A 26,470-nucleotide genomic window follows, 5' to 3' on the forward strand; every position below is an offset into this window, starting at 1 on the left:
TACACTGGTGCACTTCATGCACCACAATTTCCTGCAATTTTTTTTTTACTATGTCATAAGTAAATAATATAGCTACAAGTCTCATATGTATCCTACAATAATGCATTAGGTTCAAAGTTAGATCGTTTATTTTTAAATATCTTTAATAGTTTGACTTAGTTTTTTTATTGATTTTACTTTTAACTATTACTTTTTTTTCTTCCTATCTGATTAATCTATTTGCATTTACCATTTTTTTTACAATGTGAGTTATTCCAATTTTCTCTCTAACTATGTTATTCCTAATTTTATATTCTTAACTATCTGACACCAACTTTATTTTTTTCATTAGTTTTTGGTTAATATCAACAATACACTTTATCTCATTGCTTGAAATTCATATAGATTCTACTAAATTTATTTAAGATGCAAATAATTTTGTGGGACTTAGTGACATCTATTTCAATTGCAACTTATAAGATTGTTTTAAAGAGCGTATGTTTTTTTTAGCACTTTTTTTTTTAACTTCCCAACATTGAGTTTAGGTTTTATTTTAGCTATGATCAATTTTCTCAAGTACTATTTTACTAGTCATAACACATTTATGACAGATCAATTTTCTCAAGCACTATTTTACTAGTCATAACACATTTATGACATGTATAAATGATTAAATGTTAAAATAAAAATGTTACCTTTTTTTGGAAAGAAACTTTTATATTAATTGCTTCAATGAATAGAATTTGTGGCCATGTGTCTCTCCCAATATGGACAATTTTACTAATGATAGGAAAATCTTAAATCAAAGGTGAAGACAATGTCTTCATGCAGTTGTCATCAATCTCTAATTTGATAAGCTTTCGTTATCCTTGACAATGGTATGAAAATGAAGACGTAACTAAATTTTTCGATCAAGTGCCAACAAATTGTAATCCTTATTTATTAATAGTCATAACTCCTAAATATTATACATAAAATAGGTAAATGGTGTGAATCAACTTTGAAATTTAAGTACTAGTATGATGTGCTATTTCATATATGATATTTAACTTGATTAGACAACCTAGCCCTTTATTCAAACTTCACCATTTACAATTTTGAATGTATCCTAATATAATGGCAGTAATAATTACTTGAGAGTGTGTTTGGATGAAGTATTTTAAAGAGGGAATATATTTTTTTTAAGAAAACTAAAATGATCGGTTTTAAAATATCTTGTTTGGATACAAAGCATGGGGAATTTTTAAAATTATGGCAATTTAGTGGGTCTTTTTCATTGCCTAATTTTGAGGAATTTACAATTCCACCTAATTTTTATCCAAACAATGAGTTTTTACAATAAATGAAATTCAAATGATTCTGTTGAATTTTATTGAATTTGAAATTCTCTTGAATTTTGAATTTCCTCATTTAAACACACTCAGAGTTCATACTATATTAAAAAAAATCGAATTTATTATACAAATGGTACAATGAGAAATTATTATCAAAATGGCATTAATGATTTTCAGAAGAAAAAAAGACTAATACTAATAATAATTATATAATTATTTTTAAAATTATTTAAACTCGTTGAAATTACAAAATCAAACTCTTATAACTGATACATTTTATTGTCTCTAATAATACATGATTAAACTTTTGTATCTACAATAGAATCTGTTTTGGAGATTTCAAATTTTAGTCACTCAATATTATCATCATTGAATTAATGATGGAACAATTCCCATTGATAAGCTATATTTTTCTACACACATAAACAAGAAATCTTATGGGGGCACCACCACTAGATAATTGAGTTATACCATTGGAGTCTATATGCAACTTCATGATATATTTTCTTTAATTTGGGGTCCACAAAAGCAACCACAACCAAGTCTCCATACTATTTATCAATTATGTAACAAAGATAGGTAATAGGTCTCACTCAAAAAAGTGCATGACATATTTATATGAAGGTTATTGTTTTTGGTTACATTTTTTATAGCAACAAGCCACCTTTTATGGTAATGCCAATTGTGGATTGTGAGAGGTGGTTTTTTGGGGCCCTTAAAAAATGGAAGGGTAGGGTCTCATGTTGTGGCAAGTATTGAGCATTCCAAAATAAGGAGTTAAGAATTATTTTGTCATCAAGGTTATGTGCTTATTCAATTTTTTTTCTTGTTGGGAAATTGCTCACATGGCAAGTTGTCAAAAATGGGTTAAAAGAAGAAATTTTGGTTATCTGTTGAGAATTTGGGGTCCATGCTCAAATGTGACCCCTACATCTTATGTTATGTTTTGTAAGGTGGTGATTGTTTATCGTGTTTATTTACCTGCCTTCAAAATCTTAAAATAACATGTCAAATGTTCTAAGATTTATAATAGATTTTGATATTACATTTTAACATAAAACTTTATATATTTAATATTTCTTTTATTTCTAATTGATATACTTGAATTCTAACAATTTCTCTTCAAATATAAGTCTCCTACATCTTATATTTACATTGCCGTTATCACTAACAGGATTCGCATGCTAATTACACTTTCTTGTAAAGTTTGCACATTTGGATCCAAATCCAAATATATGATTTTGTATTGAATTATCCTATACCTAATATTATAAGTTTATAATCTCAATTGGGAACTATGAAGCACATACAAATTCTAATTTATTTTATACCTAGTATTATAGTTAGGAATAATGAACCACACACATAAACAAATACCGGTGAATTGAAATTCAAGATTTATATATTCATAATCATATCAAATGACTCGTTAAATATTACAATTTATCTATGCTAATGAGTCTCACAAAAAGATAGTATAATTTGAGTACATTATTTCATTGTAAAATATTTATTCCAAAATAGGACGATTAATTGTGTCTTTCATCTTCAATTCATTCATTAAAATCAAAATATTAAAATAATCTAATCAATCTCATCATCGGAAAATTGAAAATTTTGGTATATACTTTATCTCTTTTTACGCTAGCCAAATACAAATGTAAACTTGTTTAAGATATATTTTCAATATGTTAGATTAAATAATTTATATTCAACATTGAAATGGGATATTTGATGTTTGTCAAATAACATATAGTCAATCTTAAACTCAAGTTAAAAAAATGATATATTTATAGTAAAAAGTAATATTTTTGTATCATCCATTTATTATATCTAAATTAATGTAGCATGTAATCTAAACTTAGTCTTTAAATATTCAGTGAACTAATTATTTCAGCATCTAAGTGTGAGATATTTCCAAAATATTGGGTAATATATGTATCTATAATTGGTTATAATAGACATAGTATTGTTGTTGGTTTAGTGGTTGTGTTTATTGTCTGTCAACACAAAGTCTCAAGTTCAATCTGCGCATGTGTCTTCTTTTTGAAAAGGTGCAATGTAGACACGAAATTTTGGAGATTGTTATCCACTTTTCTCATCCACTCATATATTCTAAGTTATCTTATTATTCTCTAATGCATGAGTGAAGGATAAGAAACATTTTTTTGTAACATACTATTGAAAGATACTCTTGGTGTGATAGTGCAAATCATATCAAGGTTTTCCAAAGTACCCTGAAGGGGATTCACTAGTTATCTCATTTGCATCCGATCGGTGGGGGAGAATCGAACCTAAAGACTAGTGTAACAACACACTTTGGAATTTACTGCATATAATTTTCATCAACAACTTTAGGCTAAATACCACTCGTGGTTCTTTAACTTAATTTCAGTTAACGTTTTAGTCATTTATCTTCTTTTTTTTCCCGATGTGGTCCTTTATTTTAATTTTAAGTAACAATTTGATATTTTATGTTTTAAAATATCAACAATATTATCCTTATTTTTTTGCAAAAATTTAAAAAATTCATAAAAAATTTCAAACAAAACTCATAAAAGTAATTATCATCCTCAATATAATGTAATTTCATCAAATTCATAACCTAAATCTTTAAATAGACTCATATTTTCATCTCCAACAATATCAAATAAAGAATGACAAATATGAGTTTATTTGAAGATTTGAGTTACGAATTTGATTAAATTTGTTTTATATTACAAAATATAATAAATTTTATGGATTTTGTTTGAAAATTTTGATGAATTTTTGTAAAAAAAAGGATAACATTGTTGACGTTTTAAAACATAAAAGATCAAATTGTCACTTAAAATTAAAATAAAGGATCAAATCAGAAAAAAAGAAAAAAATGATTAAAACGTTAACTGAATTTAAGTTAAAAGATCATAAATAATATTTAACCACAACTTTACTATTAAAGTCTTGCAATAATTATCACCAACACAACACAAGATCTAGTACAATGCAATGTGTGACAAACATTTGATGGATGCATGAAGATCATACATATTAGTTAACCTTTATCACATGGTATTGAGTGGATTAACACCAAAAAGTTATACTTTTAGTTGAGTTGATTTGATCTTTGTCAACTTAATTTTATCACTCTGTAATTAAATTTATAGGTAGAAAATATCGTACCTAGCTAATGAAGATTAGCATGGTTAATTATAACATTTTGCAACACTAATGATTGCTTGTTGAATATTGTGACGGATTTGGCTGGTAGGTGGCAAGTTTTTTCATTGCAACAGTTTCACAATTATAAGCTAGAACATAATATTGTTGAATATTTATTTATTTTTATATACTTTTTTAATTTATTTAGTGAGTCAGACAATCAATCTTCTTATAGAGATTAGTGGTTTGGAAAAATATACTATATAAAAAGTAATATTATTTTTAATATTTTAAAATTGTAACACCAAATTTTAAAACCACTAATCTCTATAAGAAAAATCTATATCAATTAATTTCTAAAAGATCAATCAATAATAAATCCAGTAACTATATCTAAAACGGTTTTACATTTAATTATAAATGATTTATGTGTACTAAAATTACACATATTACATAAATAACTCTTAATCGATTATTGGTACATGCAATGACTATAAATAAATGGAACACAATATTTCAATTTTTATATCTTCATATAAAAGTAAAAAAAATCTACTTCATGTTAAAAAGACATTTTATCATCAATATTATCACTTTTACCACAAATCAAGTAATTCATTTTTCCATAATTATTATAATTAAATGCATCTATTATTTTTAAGAAGATGAACCATCGAAAAACTACAACTATTCCATTAATTATATGTTTAATTAATAAATTAAATTAATATTTTATATTTTAAAATTCCAAAAATATTTGCTTCAACAACTTAAAAAATTTATATATAATTTTTTTAAATATGATATGATGGAGGAAAAAGAACAAAGGGCTTAATCAGTGGTTATTATATGATAATACTCAAATGCTATATCTTATAGAGCAAGTCTTGTAGGCAAACTATTTTATCATAGACAAAAACTCCACACATTATTCCTTTAATTCAGCATAATTAGATTGTAATTGCAGTTACTTTCCTCTAATCAAGAACCACTTTTTTATAACAATTAATTTCCATGTTGGCACACAAATAACATTTTCTCTTTCAAATCACATTCTTTTGTTTTCTTCTTTTGTTTTCTTCTTTTGTTTCTACTCTCCAACAATAATACACAAAAATCCTATCTGTCCTTCTTTTTGAGAAAACAACTTTTTATCTTTTTCCATCTTCTAGCTTCCAAAGAATCTCTTCACTCCTTGAAACTTGAATAAATATAGATTCATGTTCTTTTATTTTCCTCCTCAAAGTCTAAGAAAATACCTCTTTCTATTCCTTTTTCAAAATATCTTTCATATTTGCTTCACCCGCGATCTACTTAGATTCAACTCTTATTTCTTTTATTCATATAAAAACTTCATATTTTTATCTGTTATAATCCACTGAAATTTAGTCCTTATTTCTCCGAACCTCTTCAATTTTGTCGAAAATATGAAAAAATTCATATTTTCAAATGTCATTATCAATTGAGGTTCGACCCTTATCTTTTTGGTTCGTCTAAACAAAAACTTTATATTTTCAACTCTCACGATTCATTGTGATTCAGCCTTTATCTCTTCGATTTATTATGTGTTCAGAAACAAGTACTCCTCCACGTCTCTCTTTCTCTCATGATTTTTCTACACTACAAACCCAACAAGATGTTCATTCCATAAACACATTGTTTCTAGACTCAAATTCTGAATTTGAGTTCAACACAAGCAACATATTTGAGTTTGAATCATCATCAGCTGATGAACTTTTCTCCAATGGAATGATCCTTCCAAAAACACAAACACCTTTTGTTAAACCTCCTCATCATACAAAGCTTCCTCCTCGCCCGTCCGCTTCGAGTTTCGACAAAATGAAGAAAAAAGAAACCATTAGAGAGATTCTAAATGTTGAGAAAAAACATCATTCAAAGTCCTTTTGGGGATTTAGTAGAAGCAAAAGTCTCAATTGTGATACAAAGAAGAATTTGTCTTTTTCTTTACCTCTTTTGTCAAGAAGTAATTCAACAGGTACAACAAAAAAAAATAGTTCAAACAAAAAAACATCATCATATTCATGTTCTACTACAACCTTAAATTTGCATCCTATGCAAAAATCTAATTCAGGTAAGAGTTGTGGAGGATCTTATGGAAATGGTCATTGGATTAGTCCTATTTTAAATGTACCAACTCCTTCTTGTGTTTCAAAGGGAAGGACAAATTTATTTGGAGTTGCTTCATTTTTAAGTGTTGGAAAGGTTAAGAAAAGTAACAAGTGATTTATTTATGTTTTTTTTTTTTTTGTTTAGATGAAATGAAAAAAAAACTCGCACACAACTGCAAGTTTGATTATAAAATATGGTATTCAACTTAATAATATCATTCGGTTGAACTAGATTTTACGGATTGATTTATCTATGTGTTACTATTGTATCATAATGTATAGTGTCATGGATTTATCTTTGTTGCTATGTTAACTATTTATTTATTTATTTTGGATTAATGAAATTAATTAGATAGGTTTGTTCTAATAATGTAATGTATTCGTCTTGGCTTGTTATCATGTCATAGAGGTTAATTAATTAGAATTGTATCAGTCAATGAAGTTAATTTATCAGCTATATTAATTAAACGGATACTAAGATAATATATTTTATTATTCAATAATTTAGAAATTATTTTTTAAAATTTTTTAGAAAGAGTATAAGTTGTTTTGTGTTTGTTTATAGTAGTGAAAATCTTTTTTCTTTATAGTTATAATTTTTTTTGATAAAAATACTAAAAATAAATTTTTATTTAAAACAATATTTAGATTTTTTTTTTTTTTTAAGTTGTAATAGATGAAAACTTTCAACAAGTGATTATTTAAAAAAGAAAAATTATTTTTTTACCAAAGAAACTATAACAAATGCTCTTGAAGAAAGTATTTATTTGAATTAATTTATGTAAGTTTATTTAGAGACACCTAATAATTCATGAGATGTTTGAAAGAACATGCATATATAAACAACTAAAAGAGATATTTATAAGTAGTTTTTAACTTATTTTATAAATTCTCTACTCTCTAAAAAAAAAATAAGAAATCAGTTTATTTTTTATAGAAAATAATTTCAAGATATTTATAAAAATAATTTGTACATAAACATTAACAAAATAAAAGCTTGATACTATAACCACTAAATTTAATAGTTTATCCGAACAAAAGAAATAGATCATTGACATAACAAAAGAAATAGATCATTGACACTGTGAATGCCATGGTCTTGGGAGGCAGCAAAATGGAAATCCATGTTTAATGTTTTGTCCTATTTTGCTTTATTTTGTGATTTCTCCTTATTATGGAACCTTGTGCCTTTTAGTTCTTGCTCTAGCACTAATTTATTTATGATTAATGTCCCATCTATTTATTTATTTATTTATTTATTTATTTATTTATTTATTTATTGGTACATATGTCCCATCTATTTAACAAACACTTTGTCTCTGATTGTAAAAATATATGACAATCATATGGTGGCATGTTTCATGGAAAAAAACAAACAAATTAATCCTTTATTAAAAGAAAAATTTTGTTGTTTGGATGTGTTACTTAACTCACCTAATCATGGAACATCCTTTGGTTTATTCATTTGGCACATATAGGTCTTCAATTGATGCATTTTACATTACATAGAGTGAGAGAAATATACTAATCCCTACATATTTGATTTGTTATTTCATGATTGTTTTGTTTTCCTATGGAGGAGGTGAAAAAGTTTTCAATTACCCCTTCATTTCTTTAGTTGTTGAACTTTGACAAATTATGTTTCACATGAGCAAGGTCATAGTAAATTAAGTAATGATAAGTTCCACTAATGCACTTTAATTATTTGTGATGACTTTTACACGGATTTAGAATTTAAGTAGCTTGTAAGTCAAGAATTTTTTCTGACAACAAATCAAAAGCTAAAAATAAAAATATTTATTTTATTAGCAATACCCACTTTAACGCTCTATTTTTAATATTAATTTTTTTATCGTGTAAAATTTATGTAGAGTGCACCATTTTAAAAATAAATTTCACTTAAAAAGTGTTAAAATTAGTATTGTTAACACTACTCTTAATATTAATTTTTTATTGTGTAAACGCATTTCTTATCCATATAAATTTGATCAACTTTAATATTGATCTTCACAAAAAAAAAGTAGTATCTAAAAAACACATATCAAAAATATATAATTGTTTTTAGTCTCTGATGAGGAAGCACTTATTTGTTAAAATATATAGTCCACAACAAGCCAAAAAATATATATATTTAGGTCATCCTTTATTTATTGACACTTTTCATTTACTTATTTATTATTGGCAATTTTCTATAATATTTAGAGTCCGATTTAGCTCCAATAATTAGCAACATTATTGATCAAGTTGGATTTTTTAAATGGATTTATTTTTGGGTACAATTTTCAAAGGATTTTGAATTCACTCTAATTTTATCATCTAATTACCTAATTATTTTTACGTTAAAGGTTGAAATAATTAATAGGGAGGGAAATTGAATGAGTGCACAATTATTTTTTGTTGGGTGGAACAAGAAACTATAAAAACCATGAAGCTACTTTCTCCAGGAAACTGTGATATACATTACTTTGGAAGAGAAATAAAAATCCAACAATGTTAAAAAAAAAAAAGTTGATAATCCCTTTTAAAGAAAAGTGATGTACAAGAATCATGATTGTTAATTGAAAATAGATAACTTTTCAATAAACCTATTTTGACAAATTCAACGCAAACACTAGCACCATGTTTGATTTTGACAAAAGCTATACTTAGGAATTTCGAACTTCAACGATTAAGAGTATCACACTAATTTCGCTAGCCAAACTCACCTTCAATTCAAACATAAGCTAGGACAATCCAATCCAGTGCAGTAGAGGCATCTATGCGATGAAAGAATTCCACAGGCGAAGCTGTGATTGAACCACTCAAATAACCAAATCATAGCCAGTGTCGATTCACATGTACCGATCGGTTCAGTTTTTAAAACATTGGCTGAAATCCACCAAACAAGTCCACATCATCTGTTTATGTGCTTATTTTTTTCTTTGATCATTAGGAATCGAATCGAACAAGGTAGCACGAGGTTTACAAAACTCACACAATCTTGCGCACCAACTACTTGCATACACTGTTTATGTTAATGTGCAAATGACAGGAAAATTATCACAGCAATAGATGCAAATGCAACTGCAATAGGAATAATGGTTTCACCTCTAATTAATAGCAGCATAGTAACAACTCACTTTTCAGTAATGATGCAATTTTATTTAAAGGTAAACATCCAACATTACTCATACAATTTGCTGAGATCATGTTTTCCTGTAACTGATGCAATCAACACTAATAGAATGCTCCAAATACAAGAATAGAAGAGAAATGGTGCATTTGAAATAGCTAGCTTATTTGCAGCTAATCTCACATGACATGTTCATAAGCTATTTTTATCCAAATATGCAGTGTGAATAGTCAAATCGCGGTAAGCCCCCCCAATTATTTTGGCAAAAGCTACAACAAAATCATGGTGTCACTGATTTTGTCAAACTCATCGCCCTTCCAAACATATACAGAATGGAAAATTTAGTTGCACAAGTGGACAAGTTTGATATGACACTGTCAATCTTTAACTGGGAACTTATTGCAAGTAACAAAGTCAACCAAATCATAGTGCAGTTTCTTTTGTGTTGTTTTTACTGTTCTTCAATCATAATTCAACATGCGGACTATGTATGTATCGAATAAAATAAAACAGAACCATTTTAAATTTAACTGAAAAATTTAATCTATATCACATGTTATAATTGGTGAACAACAGAAACAAAACCTAAAGAACAAGACTCAAGTTTTATCCTGCATTTTGTTTGCTTATTATACCATTACATTTCTGTACGTTTTAATAATTCATTCATCATAATACCATATTAATAGTGGAGTACAAGAAATCTGAGCTTTATGAAGTCTAGTTATAGAATGCCTACAAGAAAGAACTCAATAAAGTTTATCGCAATTCTACTAAAAAAATAACATGTTTGTTGCATGGTGGATGACCAACAACTTGACGCCTTCGATTTTGTGGAACACCAAAGACTTACTACATCACTACATCTATAGCACAGACACTTCAGATTGAGGGTGTGTCCGACATGTGTCAGTGATCAACACCAACACACGTAATAAAATTCAATTTCGTCCATTGTTCAAATTACTATTAGTGTCAATGCCGTGTTCAGTGTACTTCATTGCTTACTACAAGACACGAAAAAATGATTGTTCACTTTCTTGAGTGAGCAACATAGGAGTAATAAACAATTGAGAAGTTAGAAATACAAAAATCAGGGACAATAGGACTCTAACAATTTGAAGGTGAATAGAATAATTTCAAATAAAGAAAGTTAAATCAATAAAATCTTCTAGCTACAACATTCAGATAACCAAATGCAAAATTTCATGATTATTATTGAATTGAATTTTTGATTTACATTGATGATTTGAAAATTACCATTATTTATTTGACAATGTTGAAGGAAATCGCCAAGCAAAAGATTTGGGACATCCAGAATCCATTTTTGTCATTCATTTCAGCTCCTGCATTGCATAATCACTTATAAGTCATGAATTCTATTCATCATAGACCAAATTCACAATCACAACTTAAATTGTATTGACATTGAAAAACACAATCTACAAACTTCACCTCATTCAGGAACTTCAGAAACTTTGTATGAGTCTGCAGTTACCTCTGCCAGCCACATTCCAGGAAGTAGTGTCTACAAAAATAAAAACCACAAAAACAACTTATAAACACAACTTTTGAGACATGATTCACATCAACAAAAGTACAAACAAATGTTAAACTCCAACAGAGATCACTATATCAATCATTTCATGCAGTATTGTCAATCATAGATCCCATACAATACTAATTTGTTCAAATTTATGCTATGCTACAATGCTATAGCACCATTATTTTCTATTTGACAACACTGTACAAACAAAATTACATATCGTATAACAATAACAACTCTATTCAAATTCCACTACAACAAAGGTAATCTAAACATAAATCCAAACAATTGCTTAGTGCATATTTGGTTGCACTTTTGGAAAATCTAAAATCAATTTTAGAGGTGTAGAATTGATTCAGACATGTTTGTGTGCTATTGAACCAAAACCATTCTCCCTCATGAATTGATTCTACCTTGAAGCTAGGAGTTATAGCTTCTAAGTCCAAACGTGATTTTTATACTAAAATTTATTGTTCAACTCACTTTTGCCTCAAGATATTCAAACATATATCACTTTACATTCAACTCACTTTTAACTAAAATCAATTCTACAAAATCCATTTTAGTCACCGCATAACCAAAGTAGTGCAATAAATCACGCATCCCAAAAAAGTAACAGTTTGTTCAAATTCCACGACCACCACTTTGTACAAAACACCATATTTCAAAACAATAACAATTTGTTCAAATTCCGCTATATCTATCTATTGGACAGAACACAGTGATTTCATAAATAAAATAACAAATATTTGATAAGTAACTAACATTCAATTGTCTCTGAACAATCCTGGGCCTCTTTTTGGGCCTTCTGGGTGGTCTAGTACCAACCAAAGCCCAAAAATCTTGTTCCACCTCTTCCTTAGAAAGAGAAACAGAAAATTTAACTTTATCATCAAGCATAACCATTTTTTTGTTCTTGACAAGAGAGGAAGGTGAAGATGAGCCAACATCAAAAAACCTTCTCCCTTCATCCCCAATCGGTGCTTTACACGCAGCTCTTCTTGTTCTCAAATTCCAAGGCCTAATATTAGAACCATCATCATCACCATTATTTTCTTCAAAAATTGAAACTTTAAGCTTTTTTGCAGCAACTTTAAGATCCCCAATGATTCTTTCACGAACGGCGTTAACAGTTTCGTCGGTTTGAGGAATTGGGTTGTTGTTGTTTTGGGGTGAATTGAGTTTTGAAGATTGTTGATTGTGATTGTTAACACATCTGAGTAAGCGTTGTGTTCCCCATTTCAAACATGGTAATGAAAAGTTGTGTAGTGATTTTGATCTTTCTGGTTCCATACTTGTTTTCTTGTTCATTGATTCATTAATGTTTCATCAATGTGTTCAACTTTATTCAATTACACATTTTTTGTTGTTTTTTAAGAGAGAAAATGAAGAACAACAAGAAAAGGTTTGAGAGAGAAAGAGAGAGAGTTTCTCAGATCGCTTTAACGTTCGTCTAAATATTTGCTGTTATTTTATTTAGGCAAATAAAATTTATATGAAACTAAAAATTAAACTCATTCTTTTAACATCACCTAATAAATGCAGCAATAAATATAAATGATTTATTTGTAAGGTCTAATTTAAGATAAATATTATATTGTTAGGGTAATTATCTTGTTTTATATTCCAACTCAAGATTTGTAGTTGTTTGTTGAGTTTTAAGCAGTATATATCATTCTAATAAAAATATAAATTACTTCATAATTAATTATGCATGTAGTTACTTTGCATGTAAGTTAAATATATTCAATATATTGATAAATTTTTATTACTTTGTTTGTAAGGCTATATATGTATTTAAATTATTGTAGAGAAAATTAACCTGTATAGATTGATTATAAAGTTTGATGAATGTTTTTTAAATGATTAGTATGAGAGACATATGAGATAAATGACTATGAATGACCAAAATAAAAAATAAATTAAATTTAAAAGACTATAGATGTAATCTTACAAGAGAAAAAATTGATTACTCATAAAATCTTCTCAGCATTTTGAATCAATGACTCCACACGATAATGAGCGGAAAAAAAAAACTATATTATCCATATAAACCGTTTTTATACTAAAAAATTAGTTTCACGTAAAATTCAAAATGAAAATATCTAAACAAATTATATTTCACATAAATAGTTAACATGATACATCAACAAAAATTCAGCAGAGCAAAAATTGCTAAATATTTAAAAATTATGGACTAATTTTGGATTTAAAAATGGAAGACGATCAAAATTGTGAACAGAAGGATTTAAATTTGCATTTAAGTTTTCGGTGTTGGTCTTTGAAATTGGAGAGCTCTATCAACATAGTTTTCAAAAGTATCTCTGATATTATTCATTTAGTTATAAATTCTTACTATTTGTAAAATTCTTTAAAAATTTATTTATTAGATATCTTCTGTGACTATTACTAATGTAAATTAAAAATGCATTTATTAGATATTTATGACTATTATTAGTGTAAAATTATTATGCATGTTTTTCACGTTGATTCGGCTAAATGAAACATGCAGAAAAGAAATGAAAAATATGAATTTCCTTTCCATTTTTCAACATTATGAGAAATCGCTGTTCAGTTTGTTGGTCGACGTGTTTTGTGAATTGAGTTGAGTGATTAATCACTTTCACCCAAGAACTTAAATATATTTGAAAACGTATGCCATCCATAATGCATTCATGAAAATATTAAACTTTAATCAGAATTAAATTTAAAATCACATATAAAACTAGTTGTGATTTAAATTTAAAATTTACACGACGTTGCATATTTTTATTTTGAATCTATGATCAATCCCACAACTCAACACTATTAGAACCGAACTCTTTTTCAGTCAAACTTAACCCAAGTTCATTAGTCTATCACAATGTAGTATCTATCTACATCGATCATAATTAGAACAATTACATAACCATGCTTAAATGATAGTGTTGCAAATAATGGAAGCTCCTTAAAATCATTTGGTATATATATAGAAAAATCTCAGCAGCTAACATAGCTCAATTAGTCTCCACTGCAAAAGGAGAATTGAAAGAATGCTTATCTTTTTTCACAGAATGGAAGAAAGTTTATCTATACATGACAACTACGGAACTACTCATTTTCGGATAGAATCTATCTCTGGTTTAAGAGAAAACAACTCATAAAGAGATCTCAGTGGAAGTGACTCACTTGCATTATGTATCACAAGAAACGGAAACAGGTCCTGGGGAAGGAAAATTGGATCGGCTATACAAGTATTTTGTGTTTGTTTCCGTATTCGTTGTGTCCCACCGCGTGTTCACTTGAATCTCCAATTTGTTGTTTCGATGAAATCTTACTAAGATGGCATCGGACGGAAGAATAATAATACACTCAACGTGGATTATATACAAACACTTTGTACTTAAAACAAAAAGCAGATTAAGGGCAGCTAGAATTTGTTGATTCATTCTTGATCACCCGGGTATTATACGAGCCACAAGATCCACATTTATGATATAACCAGTGGAAGTGTGAAGTTCCCTTTCGATCACAGTCATGGCAGAGTATGTCCTGCATTGCCATTAGAAAAATGATTGTCACTGCTAAAACTAACACCAAATAGAAATACTTAGCTGGTTCATTTTAGTGACATTGGTCATGACTAATGTGAGTTTATGAGAAAAAACAAATTATTTGCAGGTCATTAAAGTAATTTAATAGGGACCACATAAATATTGAAGAGACAAACAGAAGTAATACCTGATAGCGGTCCCTGTACTCTTCAGGGAGCTGCTCAGCAGCCAACAATGCATCAAGCATACCAAAGTAAACCTGGATAGGTAGAGAAACAGCTAAGTGTTGTATTTATGGCATGAAACTATAAGCATCTCTATTAATCTATTTCCACTTGAAAAGCAGCATCAGTAAATTATGATATGCTGTAGCTTTTTACTTTAATATAAGATTAAACCTGAACCTCCAAAACAATAAGTCACTAAGGAACTGCCTCACCAATTCACAAATTACAAGAAAGGATATAAAGATAGACAAAATTTGACTGTGTCGTTTATCTTTTTGTTTACTTAGACCTGCCTGAAAAAATTTAGGCATTGAAATTTTTAACAGGGCCATCCTAATTACTTCACTTATCTCAAATTCCAATAGTGTGCCAACACATGCATAGAAATGTAGTGGATCAATAAATCCATAGAATTGTATGCCTAGCTAGCAATAATATAGCTTTTAAACTTTAGACTTCATATAGAAAAAAATAAAAGAATTTGTTCTTACCGCCATATCTCCCAATGACTTGCTGCAGATTGGACAGGTATAGTGACTGCAAGTGTATGCCTAAAACATATTTACAACAAAGCATGAGATTGAATGCAAAACATTCTGTGAGATTACTTTGTTTGAAGGAGAAGAATGAAAATAAAAGAGAAATTGTTCAACTGCAAGATTTTCTTTTTCTTAAAATGGATGTGGCATACCTGAAAACAAGATGAATGCATGTAATGTCCACAAGCTAGAGCTCTGACCGTTGCACTTGATGTGAACAGGTCATCGCAGCAAATTGGGCAGTTCATTTCTAAGCCTTTCTCGAGGCACTTATGAATCACTGATTTTATTCCCACGCAACAATTGCATTTCATACAATGATAGTAATCAACGCCAAGCCCTTGTCCAACACGGCATATATTGCAAAATGGGCAATGGTAAACATTCCTGAGGAAGAATGATGCCAAATTAAATGCCAAAAGGAACATGGAAAAATAAATTAATGAAACTAGAAGAAAATTATGCATATGAAGATAGTAAGAAGAAAGTGAAAGCTGTAATAAGTTAGTAACCTTTTGTCTGGAACTAGATTATGTTTTTATAAAAAGGAGATATTAGTGAAGGGGTTCGTAGCTCAGATGCCTATGCTTAATATCATGACATGGATTCTGTATTAGCCCTCTTACATAACAAAAAGCAAAAAAAAATAAACATTGGTTTTAATACTAATCTTTTGAATTCTAAAGTAAGAACCAAAACTACCTTTCGTCATCAAAAAATTTGCATATATTACAGTAGTACTTTGCCATTGAAAGTCCATTACATGAAGGTGACATGCAAACGGGCCCAACTGGCTGTATAGTCAGGCAGCCCATACACATCATTTCCAATGTTGCTTTTCTGCAATTATCAAGCAGATAATTAGAAATACATACACATCATTATAAAGTTTTAAGAAATCTAAAAATCATTACCTATCCATTGAGTGATCACTTGAATTGTCGTGACAAAATCTGCATGTATAAAACTTGCCACAACAAGCAGCTCGAACTTTGCAATTTCTCTTATAGTGCTCACAACCAAATACTTGTTTCTCTGGGTCTCGAAATGAAGGTAAGCATCCTTCTATTTGTTTATTAGATGATTCCCCAGATTGAGATTTAGGTAACTTCTGTTGAGCGGCTATCCAGCGACTACAATGAACAAATAACAAGTGAAAAAGAGCTTGAAGACAATAGGTTAAACTTCTATCAAATGAACATGCATTTATTACATCATAATAATTATATAAAATGGAGAATTATGGAAACTGGAATCAACCTTGTCATCAGATTCTGCACCAGATATGCCTTTCTCCTTGGATCAAGGGTTGAGTCACGATAAACCTTCCGGATTTCTGACTCAAGTTCATTCTCATTCATCCGAAATATGTCTTTCCAACCCGGCTTAAACATCTGATCATTCAGGTTCAAGCTTTCTTGATATTCGGCACCTATACAAAACCATAACAAGCAACACTTTTTAATTTTCCATCATGTGATTTCCACAAAACATGAAAGAAACTCAAAGTATATTAGAAACCTCTTTGAGAAGTGCTATGTTCTGAAGTTTCTGTCTGTGATACAGATCCTGGACTCTCTATCAAGCTTTCAGTTAGCCATTCATTGAACATTGTATTCTTAGTTGCTTGTTTCCATGTGTCCATCATTTTGTTCTGTTCATCTTGTGTAAGTGCAGAAGTCACCCATGGTAACATTGATTGGAGAACTTCAGCACCTGTAGTTCCAATGATCCGGCCAACTATCTTGTCTTGTTCTTCCACAGTGAAATGTTTTCCAAACAATGGCCAGAGCTCAAGCTCTTCCCTGAAAATATGCTGATCCAGGGTCACTCGTATAGATTTACACATCCCTTGAAGCTTAGTTGCAAGCTCATTATACTTTCTGATATCATCACAATCATTGGCATCAGAAACTCCCAAATTACTATCACTTAAATCTTCAGAGATATGGGTTCTCTGCAATGCTTCATGAAGGACAGAAAGCTCAGAGAGAACGCAGGAAATATCTTCAAATAATTTTTCTTCCTGCTTATGGTCCAGCGTGTAAGAATGGCTCACATTATGAAGTGTCTCTTTGGATTCCAACGCAGGAAAAACTATATCATCTTCAGCATTACTATGAGCTCTATATAAACCCCACAAAAGACGGAACCTTCCAGTAAATTGCCGAATAGTTGTATCATCACCATCACAAAGCTTTCCAGATTCAACATCTAAATACTCCAAGTCTTTGCGTATAGCTTTATGGAATTGAAATATGGTATCGATTGGTCTTTCTGCAGCGCCAAAATCACACGTGCTGCTGTCTGTTTCCCATATGAAAAGACTAGAATTAAGAGATGGGGCAGAAGAGGTGAAGCTCCGCAAGGACTTGGCTGCAGAAAGTGAACTCAGTCCCAAATTGTTACTGCTGACCCCTAAAGCGGGCACCCAACAAGACCGGGCTCCACAACATAATTTCTGGGTACTTTCATTGTCTGGTGTTTTTGAGACATCTCCATTTTTGTGCAATTCCGGTATGTTCCGCTTTACTGGTCTTTGGGTCCCATCTGATTCAACTAATACTGAGCAACCTTTACCAGACAATGCAGAAGCACAAGTACAAGAAGACCGAACAATTTTTTTAGCAGGACAGAACCCTGATCCATTTGACAACAAGCAAAGACCATTTTTACGAGCCTTGCAAGCCCAACCAGAGAAGAGTGTGACTAAAGCAGAATCCATTGCTGGAGCTGGAACAGATTGGCAAATTGTCAGATAAAGAAGACTTAAAAATATATTTCTTTCAACGAGAATCAAATCAAAATAGACATAGAACCTGCCGATTGTATATTTTTCAGAAATATCTCTGCTTCGTCTTCAGTTAATGATCCAACAAACCATGGCAGGACACGCTCAATCAATTTCAAAGGCATCATGCACAAGCTTTCATACACTAGTTCACGTTGCCTTTTGAAGCTAAAGTGCTTCCGTGCAAGTGGAAGAACCTAAAGTTGTGAGACATTACTCACGTTAAAAATAGATAAAAGGGAAGATTGACATCGCAGCTTTCTTGTCAAACACTTGCCATAATATTCAACTATGGATAAAGAACTAAAGGACATCCTATGTCATACTTCTCTACCAAAATAATATTATTACTAGTTAATACAAGAAATGCTCATATTTATCAACCTTCGACAAGACAAGCTATGGTGTTCTTCTAAACATATGACACTCATATCCCACCAACCTTAACCTTTTCAATCATCCTTTTGTATTATTAATATTAGCATTGCATTGCTTTAGACACTCAAATTTCCCTTTAGCAATTGACTGGAAAAATCATTACATGAGCTGTGAAGAATCACCTGAACTTCTTCATTATGGAAATGCCTCTGTATGGTTTCCATTATATGATCAGCATGTGAGCACAACTTGGAATAAAGTTCAACTTCCGAACTAGATGTTGCTTCTTCATTTAGAATACTTTCAATCAAAGATCGGAAGTCATGAAATTGGCTTTCTTCTTCAGCATGCTCTTGAAAGAAAGAAAACTCTCCATCTACAGCCGGAAATATAACCTTGTCCTCAGCAATACTGCATTTAAAGAAATAATTAATTAATCATTCCTTGTCGATATGAGTGTCACATGTTCAGAAGAACATATAGCTTGTCTTTTCAAATAATAGTTCATTTTCTCAAGAGATTAAAAAAAGTGAGCTACTTTCCCAAACTCTTGGGATATGAGTGTCACACGGAGTGACAGAATTTGAGAAAGTAGCTCACTTTTTTTAATTATCATTTTGTTCTCTATTACGTATAGGACACTAATTAAGGATCATGAGAAGAACCTTTAGCAAGAGATTATCATGAGCATTCCATGACAACTTATTTCTTTACCATTTCATGTAATTGACACAATAAATACAGAAGATAGCATCTAAAAGAATATCACACTTCAATCTTTTAAAAGAATCATTTTGTACTACAGAAATATGGGGGATATTAAAATAAAAAGATTATGACAAGTTCCTCTAGAAAGCAAAGTACTAAACCTGCATTCTATGAAAGCTTAACAACCACTAGTACTTCTCACTCACTCCTTTAGGGTGAATTACTATTTTTTTTTTCTTTTTTCATTTGAGTATTATTACTGATCCTACAAGGAAGCAACAAATAAATTCTTCATGTTATACTAGTAATTATCCAAGTTGTGCAATTTATATACTAGTCGGACAAAGAGAGGAGCAACAAGAGATTCTGTGCATCCAACAATTTTTCTTTACTTCGTGTTTCTTCTTTGGCTGTCCATCAATTATTTTCCTAATTGAGAACAAAAATTGCAAGTATAGGGATCCTATAAGGGTAAAAAATGAACAGAGGAAAAGTAACAAGCAAATTAAGTATAAAACAAACAAAAGAGATATACCCTAAAAGAACTGAAAAAGGATATGTTTCATTGAAGAAACATAAGATGCTTCTATAAAACACAGAATTGTAAAAACGAGTTAAGGTGATACCTGTGAAATATGAAAACTTCTGCAATGAATTGCAACCTTTCATTAAAAGCAGACAGATTAGTAAAATCTCCAGAGTGTTGTATCTTTCTGGTCTCCACTGCTAACTCATTTAACTCTTTTTTTATAGCATTATGCCAGAGCAATATTTCATCTATAGGATGCGAACCTACTGTCTCAGGCACATCTAGAATAGATGTAGAATGTTTTCTTTTCCCACACACAGTGGACTCACATGCACATTTTATTTTCCCAATCTGATGAGCTAAAGGACTAGGACTACATTGAACCTGAGAATGATCTACACAATTTTCAACTGTGTTAGCACTACTTCGCCCTTCCATCCAGGTGAAAATAACCTTCAATAAGCAAGAAGATGATCAGATATATTACCACGACAAATTGTATGTATATTAATTCTGTTTCCACCATTAAAGTAGCATTAAAAATAAAAAGGAAAGAACAATGGTTTAAAGCAGCATTCAAAACCATACCTTTTGAAGAAGCTTTTCCTCTGGCACTATCTTGCTTAAGCACTTCCGTAAATCCTGAGATTCATCGGGTGATATGGATGTAGAAAGCCATGGAAGAAATTCTGCCATCATATTCACTGGAATACTGCAAAGAAACTGCCAAACTAAAGATGCTTGTTCCTCCAGAGAGAACTTCTCGATAAGAAGCGGAAATACCTGATATCATCCAATAAATAAAAGATATCACACATAAAAAAATGATTTTGGCCATTTAAAATTAAGGGCACATTTACTACAACATATTATTTAGGACATCGCTTTATAAAGAGATACATGTATTGAGTGAACTCCCTTAAGGGAGCCTAGACATGAACATATATGTAAGCATGCCACATAGGATCATTGTTTGAAATTTGCTAGGAACCAGAGAAAGGCAGACACAAGCAAAACATGAGATAGAGGAAAATATTGCATGTATTATTGAATGTAAATGAGGAATTACAGAGGAAGATATTTCCTTCTGTCCAGAGCGATACTCCTATAGAGATAGTGCTCTCTATCCATAACTACTCAAAAGGATTACTTCCAAAGATGCCCTTCGTCTCCTAAAAACAACAATCCTTTTCTCTCTCTGCCAGCACAGCACCCACTCCTCATTCTTCCCTAACTGCCTTTTTCCCTTCCTAGAATATACCTTCCACCCCTAAGAACATGTGGTCCTTGATGGGCCCTTGAAAGGCCAAGTCCTCATACGGGCTTACTGTCTCAGCCTGGTCTATAGCAAAATTTCTGGCGACTCGTGCACAATTTTCATCAATTTTATCATAATCATGCACAAGTTTACATGAATTGTTTTTCTCCTAGATGGTACTCTCACGTCAACCAAAAGTGAGGCTTAGTCCACATTCTGCAATATGACTAGACACTTTTTTGTTTTGGACAGATGATAATGAGTTTTAGTAGTTTGTAACACTTGTATCATACCAGCAAATGAAAGATTACGAGAGAAACTAACAACCCTGCAGTTGTTAAATTTAAAGACAATAAATGTTATATTATTGCTCTTGCTGAACCACTAGTTGAAGAATACGAGTTGGGTTAACGGATATAATCACAACAAGAATATTTGACACATCAAGCATTCAAAGTATATTATACATCAACAGCAGAAAATATAATTTTTACACTTTTCGCACAGAATTAGACCACAGTCTGCAATAACCAACTAACAGTAGTACTTTTAGCTTATAGGGTGGAGAAAAAAAGGTCGCTGTTCTGTTATCTCCAACTAAAAGCATTAATCTTATTGCAAAAGTCCAAGTGAACGTAAAAATCAATTAAAGATTTATCGAATAAACTTACTTGTTGCTGCTCTTTAGCCATGTGTTGGTTAACAGACGTCTGCAGAGCTCCTGTGCAGGAAGCTAACTCCCTTCGAAAACTTTCATCATTATCAACATTATCAACCCAAGAGTTTAACAGCTCAAATAAATGGTCAAAAAGATTACTTTCACCCTTGTGTTCAAGAGAATATGTCTGTGCTACATTCTTCACACGCTTATCTAGAGCTGGAAAAATCACCTACATTCCACAACAGATTTCCTTTAGAATTGACTCCATTGAGCATAGACCAATCACTTTTTTTTAAATCATTAATGATTTTTTAAGCTAAAAATTTATTAAAAAGAAAACAAGAGGAAAGACATAAACCTAACCCAAAACAGTAAAAAAGAGATTAAAAAAAGTGTCAAAAAGGTTTCTCAAATCATGCAGTTTTTTTGGCCCTTGGGAAAAAATTATATACTATAGTTTCCTTCTGCATATTATTTTTCTTCTACATAGACCAACCATTCACCTCAACTAGAAATGGAATTAATTTATGTCACATTACCTAATTACTAATAACTACATTTAGTAACCTTCAGAAAAAAGAAACTCAACTCAAAACCACTTGGATCAAGAAAAATAGCACAGTTTTTCAATCTCAAAATATTTTAACACTTAAACTTAACTAAGCTCTGCGGCACCGATACTTCTGAGCAAAGGTGTGTTCCAGTGTCCAACACCAACGCATTCAATTAGTTTACCTTTTCAATTTATTTTCAGAGTTGACATATCAGTGTCGTGTCTAATGTTCGTGTGTGTGCTTCCTAGTAACTAAGTTCTTCCCCAAACTAAATTTCTGAAGCTATCAACTAAATAAATCATAGGGCATAAAAATCTTCATTATTCTACACAAACAAAACTCAATTTCACAATTCAACAAAAAAAAAATTCAGGAAAAAAAATAATCAAGGAAACATATTCTAAAACTAGAACCTCATCTTCAGCATTGGAATGGTGTCTATACATCGACCTAAGAAAATGATAGCGTTCGGAGAGAGGTTGAATGTCGGAACCGTCTCCGGTAGCAAACTCCATAGCTAATCGGTGCAACGCATCAAGCTCGTTCCTAATCGCTTTCTGGAAAAACGAGAAAATCAAAATTGGCGATTCCGATAAAGAGGAACGGTTGAATCCACCGCCACCATTGGAGGAAGAAGAAGAAACGCGATTCGGCAGCACCGCCACACCTCCGCCACCGCCATCTATGTGTTGTTGCAATCCCGTTAACGGCGTCGCCATGCTTTTTTTTCTTTCTTTTCTTATTTTCTCGGTGAATTTTCTTCTCGGATGTTAATTTTCCCGGAAAATTTTCTCTGTCTAGGTTTTCAGTATTCTTCGTCGTCGTTTTGATGAGATTTTTATTTTGTTTGTTACCAAAAAATGGTGAGAGTATTTTTTTTTTTTGTGTGTGTGTGAGGGTTGTGAGATTTGTGTGAATGAATTGAAGATTGTGAGAGTAAGGTATTGTTTGTTACTATTTCGTTTGAAATGAAAAATACTAATTTGATAAGATTTTTAAGACAACCTGCGAGCGAGTGAGCGAAGATTATGATGATGTTTTTATACATGTGTTATTGCTACGTGGCTAGTATTGCCACGTAGGATTATTATGTCATATTTGGGTTACGTATCCCTCTTCTTTCAAATTAGAGTATCTCTCTTGTTTTTAATATGTTATAATTGTGTACTTGAGTTTTAGATGGTAGGTATAGTTTCTTATATAAATAAAATAATATTATATTTGTCCAAGACATTTTAATTTATTTTGTTAATAATTGATGTTGATTTTATAATTTTATCATCTAACATAAATCATTAACATAGTTGAAAATTCAAAAAAAAACATCTTATAAAAAGTGATAGAAATTTTTTCAATAGGGTGTGGCGGTTACTTCATTAGTTAAAAAAATTAAATATGTGAAATTGTGCATTTAATATTTTAAAATTAAAAAAGATGAAATTTTTATTAAAAGAATTTTTTTATTTTATTTTTTTCTTAATAAGTGTCTTTAGAAATTTAATTTTTAAACTATTAATAAATTATAACTTATTACATTGATGTTTTAAAAAATAGAGATATAAATAACATTCGAGTGAAACAATCATGTATAAATGGCATACGGTCGTTTAATATAAATCAATCATCTTATCATATAAACATATATTATACATAAATATAAAATTATTTTATAATGATAATATATTTTTCTTTCTTATAACATTTACCCCTAATTATATATATTATTTATATAATATATATATATATATATATATAAATTATATTTTTATGATTTATCCTGGCTTACGCTATATGAAATTTTTATTAGAATTTTATTCATAATTGACGTAAAAAAAATACCTTATCAACTAATAACAACGGTAAGATCATTAAAACATTTATTTTTATCACAATAATCTTCTAAAGTTACAAATAATTAATTGTGACGTTTAAATAATAGTGTAAAAAAATTCACACTATGTATAAAAATTAATATTATATATGCCATTACAATTGTTATGCTAGTGTTATAAGTAGAAGAAAAAAATATATATAGTCGAATATTGTGTATATCTTTATGTATTTATGTAATTTGAAACTTTTTTATACATTTGAATTTGACTTTTCAGCGCACGAAAAATTAAGAAAGAAAAATATTTTTCTTTCCAATGAGCTTATGTTTGAGCCTCTCTAAACTCTTAAATAAATGCTCTCGATCATAATCATTTCAACAATTTTTAGTTAAACTAATAATTTTTTGGTTCATTGTCCATATAACATTATATATAAAAAAAATTAATTAATTTTTACTGATGTAAGTAACAATGAATTTATAATAGTGATATAAACAAATATGCAATACTTCAAAGGAATTTAATTTGTTATAAAGAAATAATGAATATAATTCATATAAGGTAACTATAAAAAAAATTACACTATTAATAAGATTATAACAGTCAAATCGTTAAGAATATTTAATTTTAAAAATTACTTTGATAGTTAACTATAATATGCATTAATGATATAAAATAAAAAATGTATGAAAATTAAACTCTAAAATAAATAGTTATCATGAATAGCTTTATGTATGTTGTGAGTTTTACTTCTTATTGTCAATTATTAATTTTTCTGATGACGTATTTATAATTTCTTTTATAGGTGCTCAAGAAGTTCAAAGGGCGATTACAAAAGTAAAAAATAAAATAAAATTAAGGGATATATGTGTCTTAAATTGAATTGTGTTATTTTTAGTCTTCAATTTTTATTTATAAAAAAAAATTAAAAAATCAGTTGATTGGATGGTGAGTTGATGATAGACATAACTTGTACGAACACAAATAAAATATTATTTTGGGTCTTAATAGAAAATATATTATTATCGACAATAATTGACTATTTGGTTCATATATGTTTATAATATAGTTGGTCATGGTTTCAAGGATTTGAAAATTTGGACATGATGAAACGATGATGCATATAAAGTATTCAAATGAGATTGCTGTTTATGTAATATCATAAAGTGTTATTTTGGTCATAGTTGAAAAATATGAAGTTGGAATTAGGAACACTAGAAAACAAAATTGAACGATTTAAACTAGTGTTACGTGGCTCAACCATGCATCACTATAGGAAATTTGAATAAATCTTTGTTAGGAAAAAGTAATCTCAACTATAGATAATCTCAAAAGTAATTGATTAAATCACATATTTAATAGCTATTAAAAAGTTTGAGAAGAAATTGAATTTTCTAAAATATCAAATATTATTGAAGATTTTCAACATACTCAAACAAAAATAAAACTAAAACAACCTAAAAAGAACATTACATAACGTAACAAGAGTAATAAAGGTAGAAGAGGAACAAAAAAAAACAACTACATAAATAAAATAAGAAAGACATTAAAACACTAAGAGATACATGATTACCCAATCTTGATCAAAAACACGAGTTCTAAATAAAAGACTTTTAAGAAGGAAAGTATACTAGTCATTTATTTCATGCATATGCATATTTGTTTCTTTATTTTTAAATAAAAAACTAACAAAATTGATTGGATATTTATTAGTTTAATTAGTGTCACGTTTTAATTAAAGTTTATAAAGTGCATGTGTACAAGAGATTCTTTTTTTAGGTAAAGTGAATAAACTTCGTTTAGTAGTATCTTTAATTTTAAAAAAAATATCTTAATCAACATTTATGTTATATGATCTGGTCGCATGTATACAAAATGTGTTTGTAAAATTATGGATATGTGTAGAAGAGTAGTTATAGTGCAGCTTCTGAAATACAATATAAAACAAAAATATAAATTATAAAAAAATTCATTGAATGGTTTTATTGACATCAAAATATGAAATACTTATAATATGTTAAAAGAAATATTAATATTATTTATTCAAATAAGCATATAACCTTGATTGAGTTACATTGCATCATGGTTTGCAAAAAATCATTATGCATTATGTAAAAAAAAAAAAGACATATAATAAATGACAGTTAATATGATAAAGTATATGTAGAAATACAAATACAATTTTTATCCCTGTGATATCTTAATACAATTTTTTGCTT

At 29.6% G+C, this 26,470-nt stretch overlaps 2 protein-coding genes across 7 annotated transcripts; both read right to left on the reverse strand.

Annotated features, from left to right (window-relative positions):
- Positions 1-9,078: 9,078 nt before the first annotated feature.
- Positions 9,079-12,719, reverse strand: LOC101496171 (uncharacterized). 5 transcript variants are annotated; one of them, XR_012161504.1, is made up of 4 exons: positions 12,007-12,719; positions 11,151-11,223; positions 10,956-11,041; positions 9,079-9,451 (listed from the first exon to the last, which is right to left on the reverse strand). XR_012161504.1 is itself a non-coding variant. In XM_004512853.4 (3 exons), exons 1-2 carry the CDS (start codon positions 12,550-12,552, stop codon positions 11,152-11,154), a joined length of 618 nt encoding a protein of 205 aa, XP_004512910.1. In that variant the 5' UTR covers positions 12,553-12,718; the 3' UTR covers positions 10,805-11,041; position 11,151. The 5 variants fall into 5 exon arrangements, 1 of the variants encoding a protein (XP_004512910.1); XR_012161503.1 differs by having other exon boundaries at positions 9,079-9,587; XR_001144639.3 differs by having other exon boundaries at positions 9,079-9,646.
- Positions 12,720-14,180: 1,461 nt separating this feature from the next.
- Positions 14,181-23,438, reverse strand: LOC101496502 (zinc finger protein BRUTUS). 2 transcript variants are annotated; one of them, XM_004512854.4, is made up of 14 exons: positions 22,833-23,436; positions 21,876-22,094; positions 20,535-20,729; positions 20,044-20,399; positions 18,892-19,120; positions 18,360-18,528; positions 17,062-18,273; positions 16,801-16,972; positions 16,455-16,673; positions 16,243-16,380; positions 15,693-15,927; positions 15,493-15,552; positions 14,962-15,033; positions 14,181-14,772 (listed from the first exon to the last, which is right to left on the reverse strand). In XM_004512854.4, the coding sequence occupies exons 1-14, from the start codon at positions 23,136-23,138 to the stop codon at positions 14,641-14,643; spliced, it is 3,714 nt and encodes a 1,237-aa protein (XP_004512911.1). In that variant the 5' UTR covers positions 23,139-23,436; the 3' UTR covers positions 14,181-14,640. The 2 variants fall into 2 exon arrangements, with proteins under 2 accessions (XP_004512911.1, XP_073220340.1); XM_073364239.1 differs by lacking the exons at positions 14,181-14,772; positions 14,962-15,033; positions 15,493-15,552 and adding an exon at positions 16,053-16,161 and having other exon boundaries at positions 15,791-15,927; positions 22,833-23,438.
- Positions 23,439-26,470: the final 3,032 nt, after the last annotated feature.

This window comes from Cicer arietinum, chromosome 8 (genome assembly GCF_000331145.2).
Source record: "Cicer arietinum cultivar CDC Frontier isolate Library 1 chromosome 8, Cicar.CDCFrontier_v2.0, whole genome shotgun sequence".
In the NCBI taxonomy this organism is placed as follows: domain Eukaryota; kingdom Viridiplantae; phylum Streptophyta; class Magnoliopsida; order Fabales; family Fabaceae; genus Cicer; species Cicer arietinum.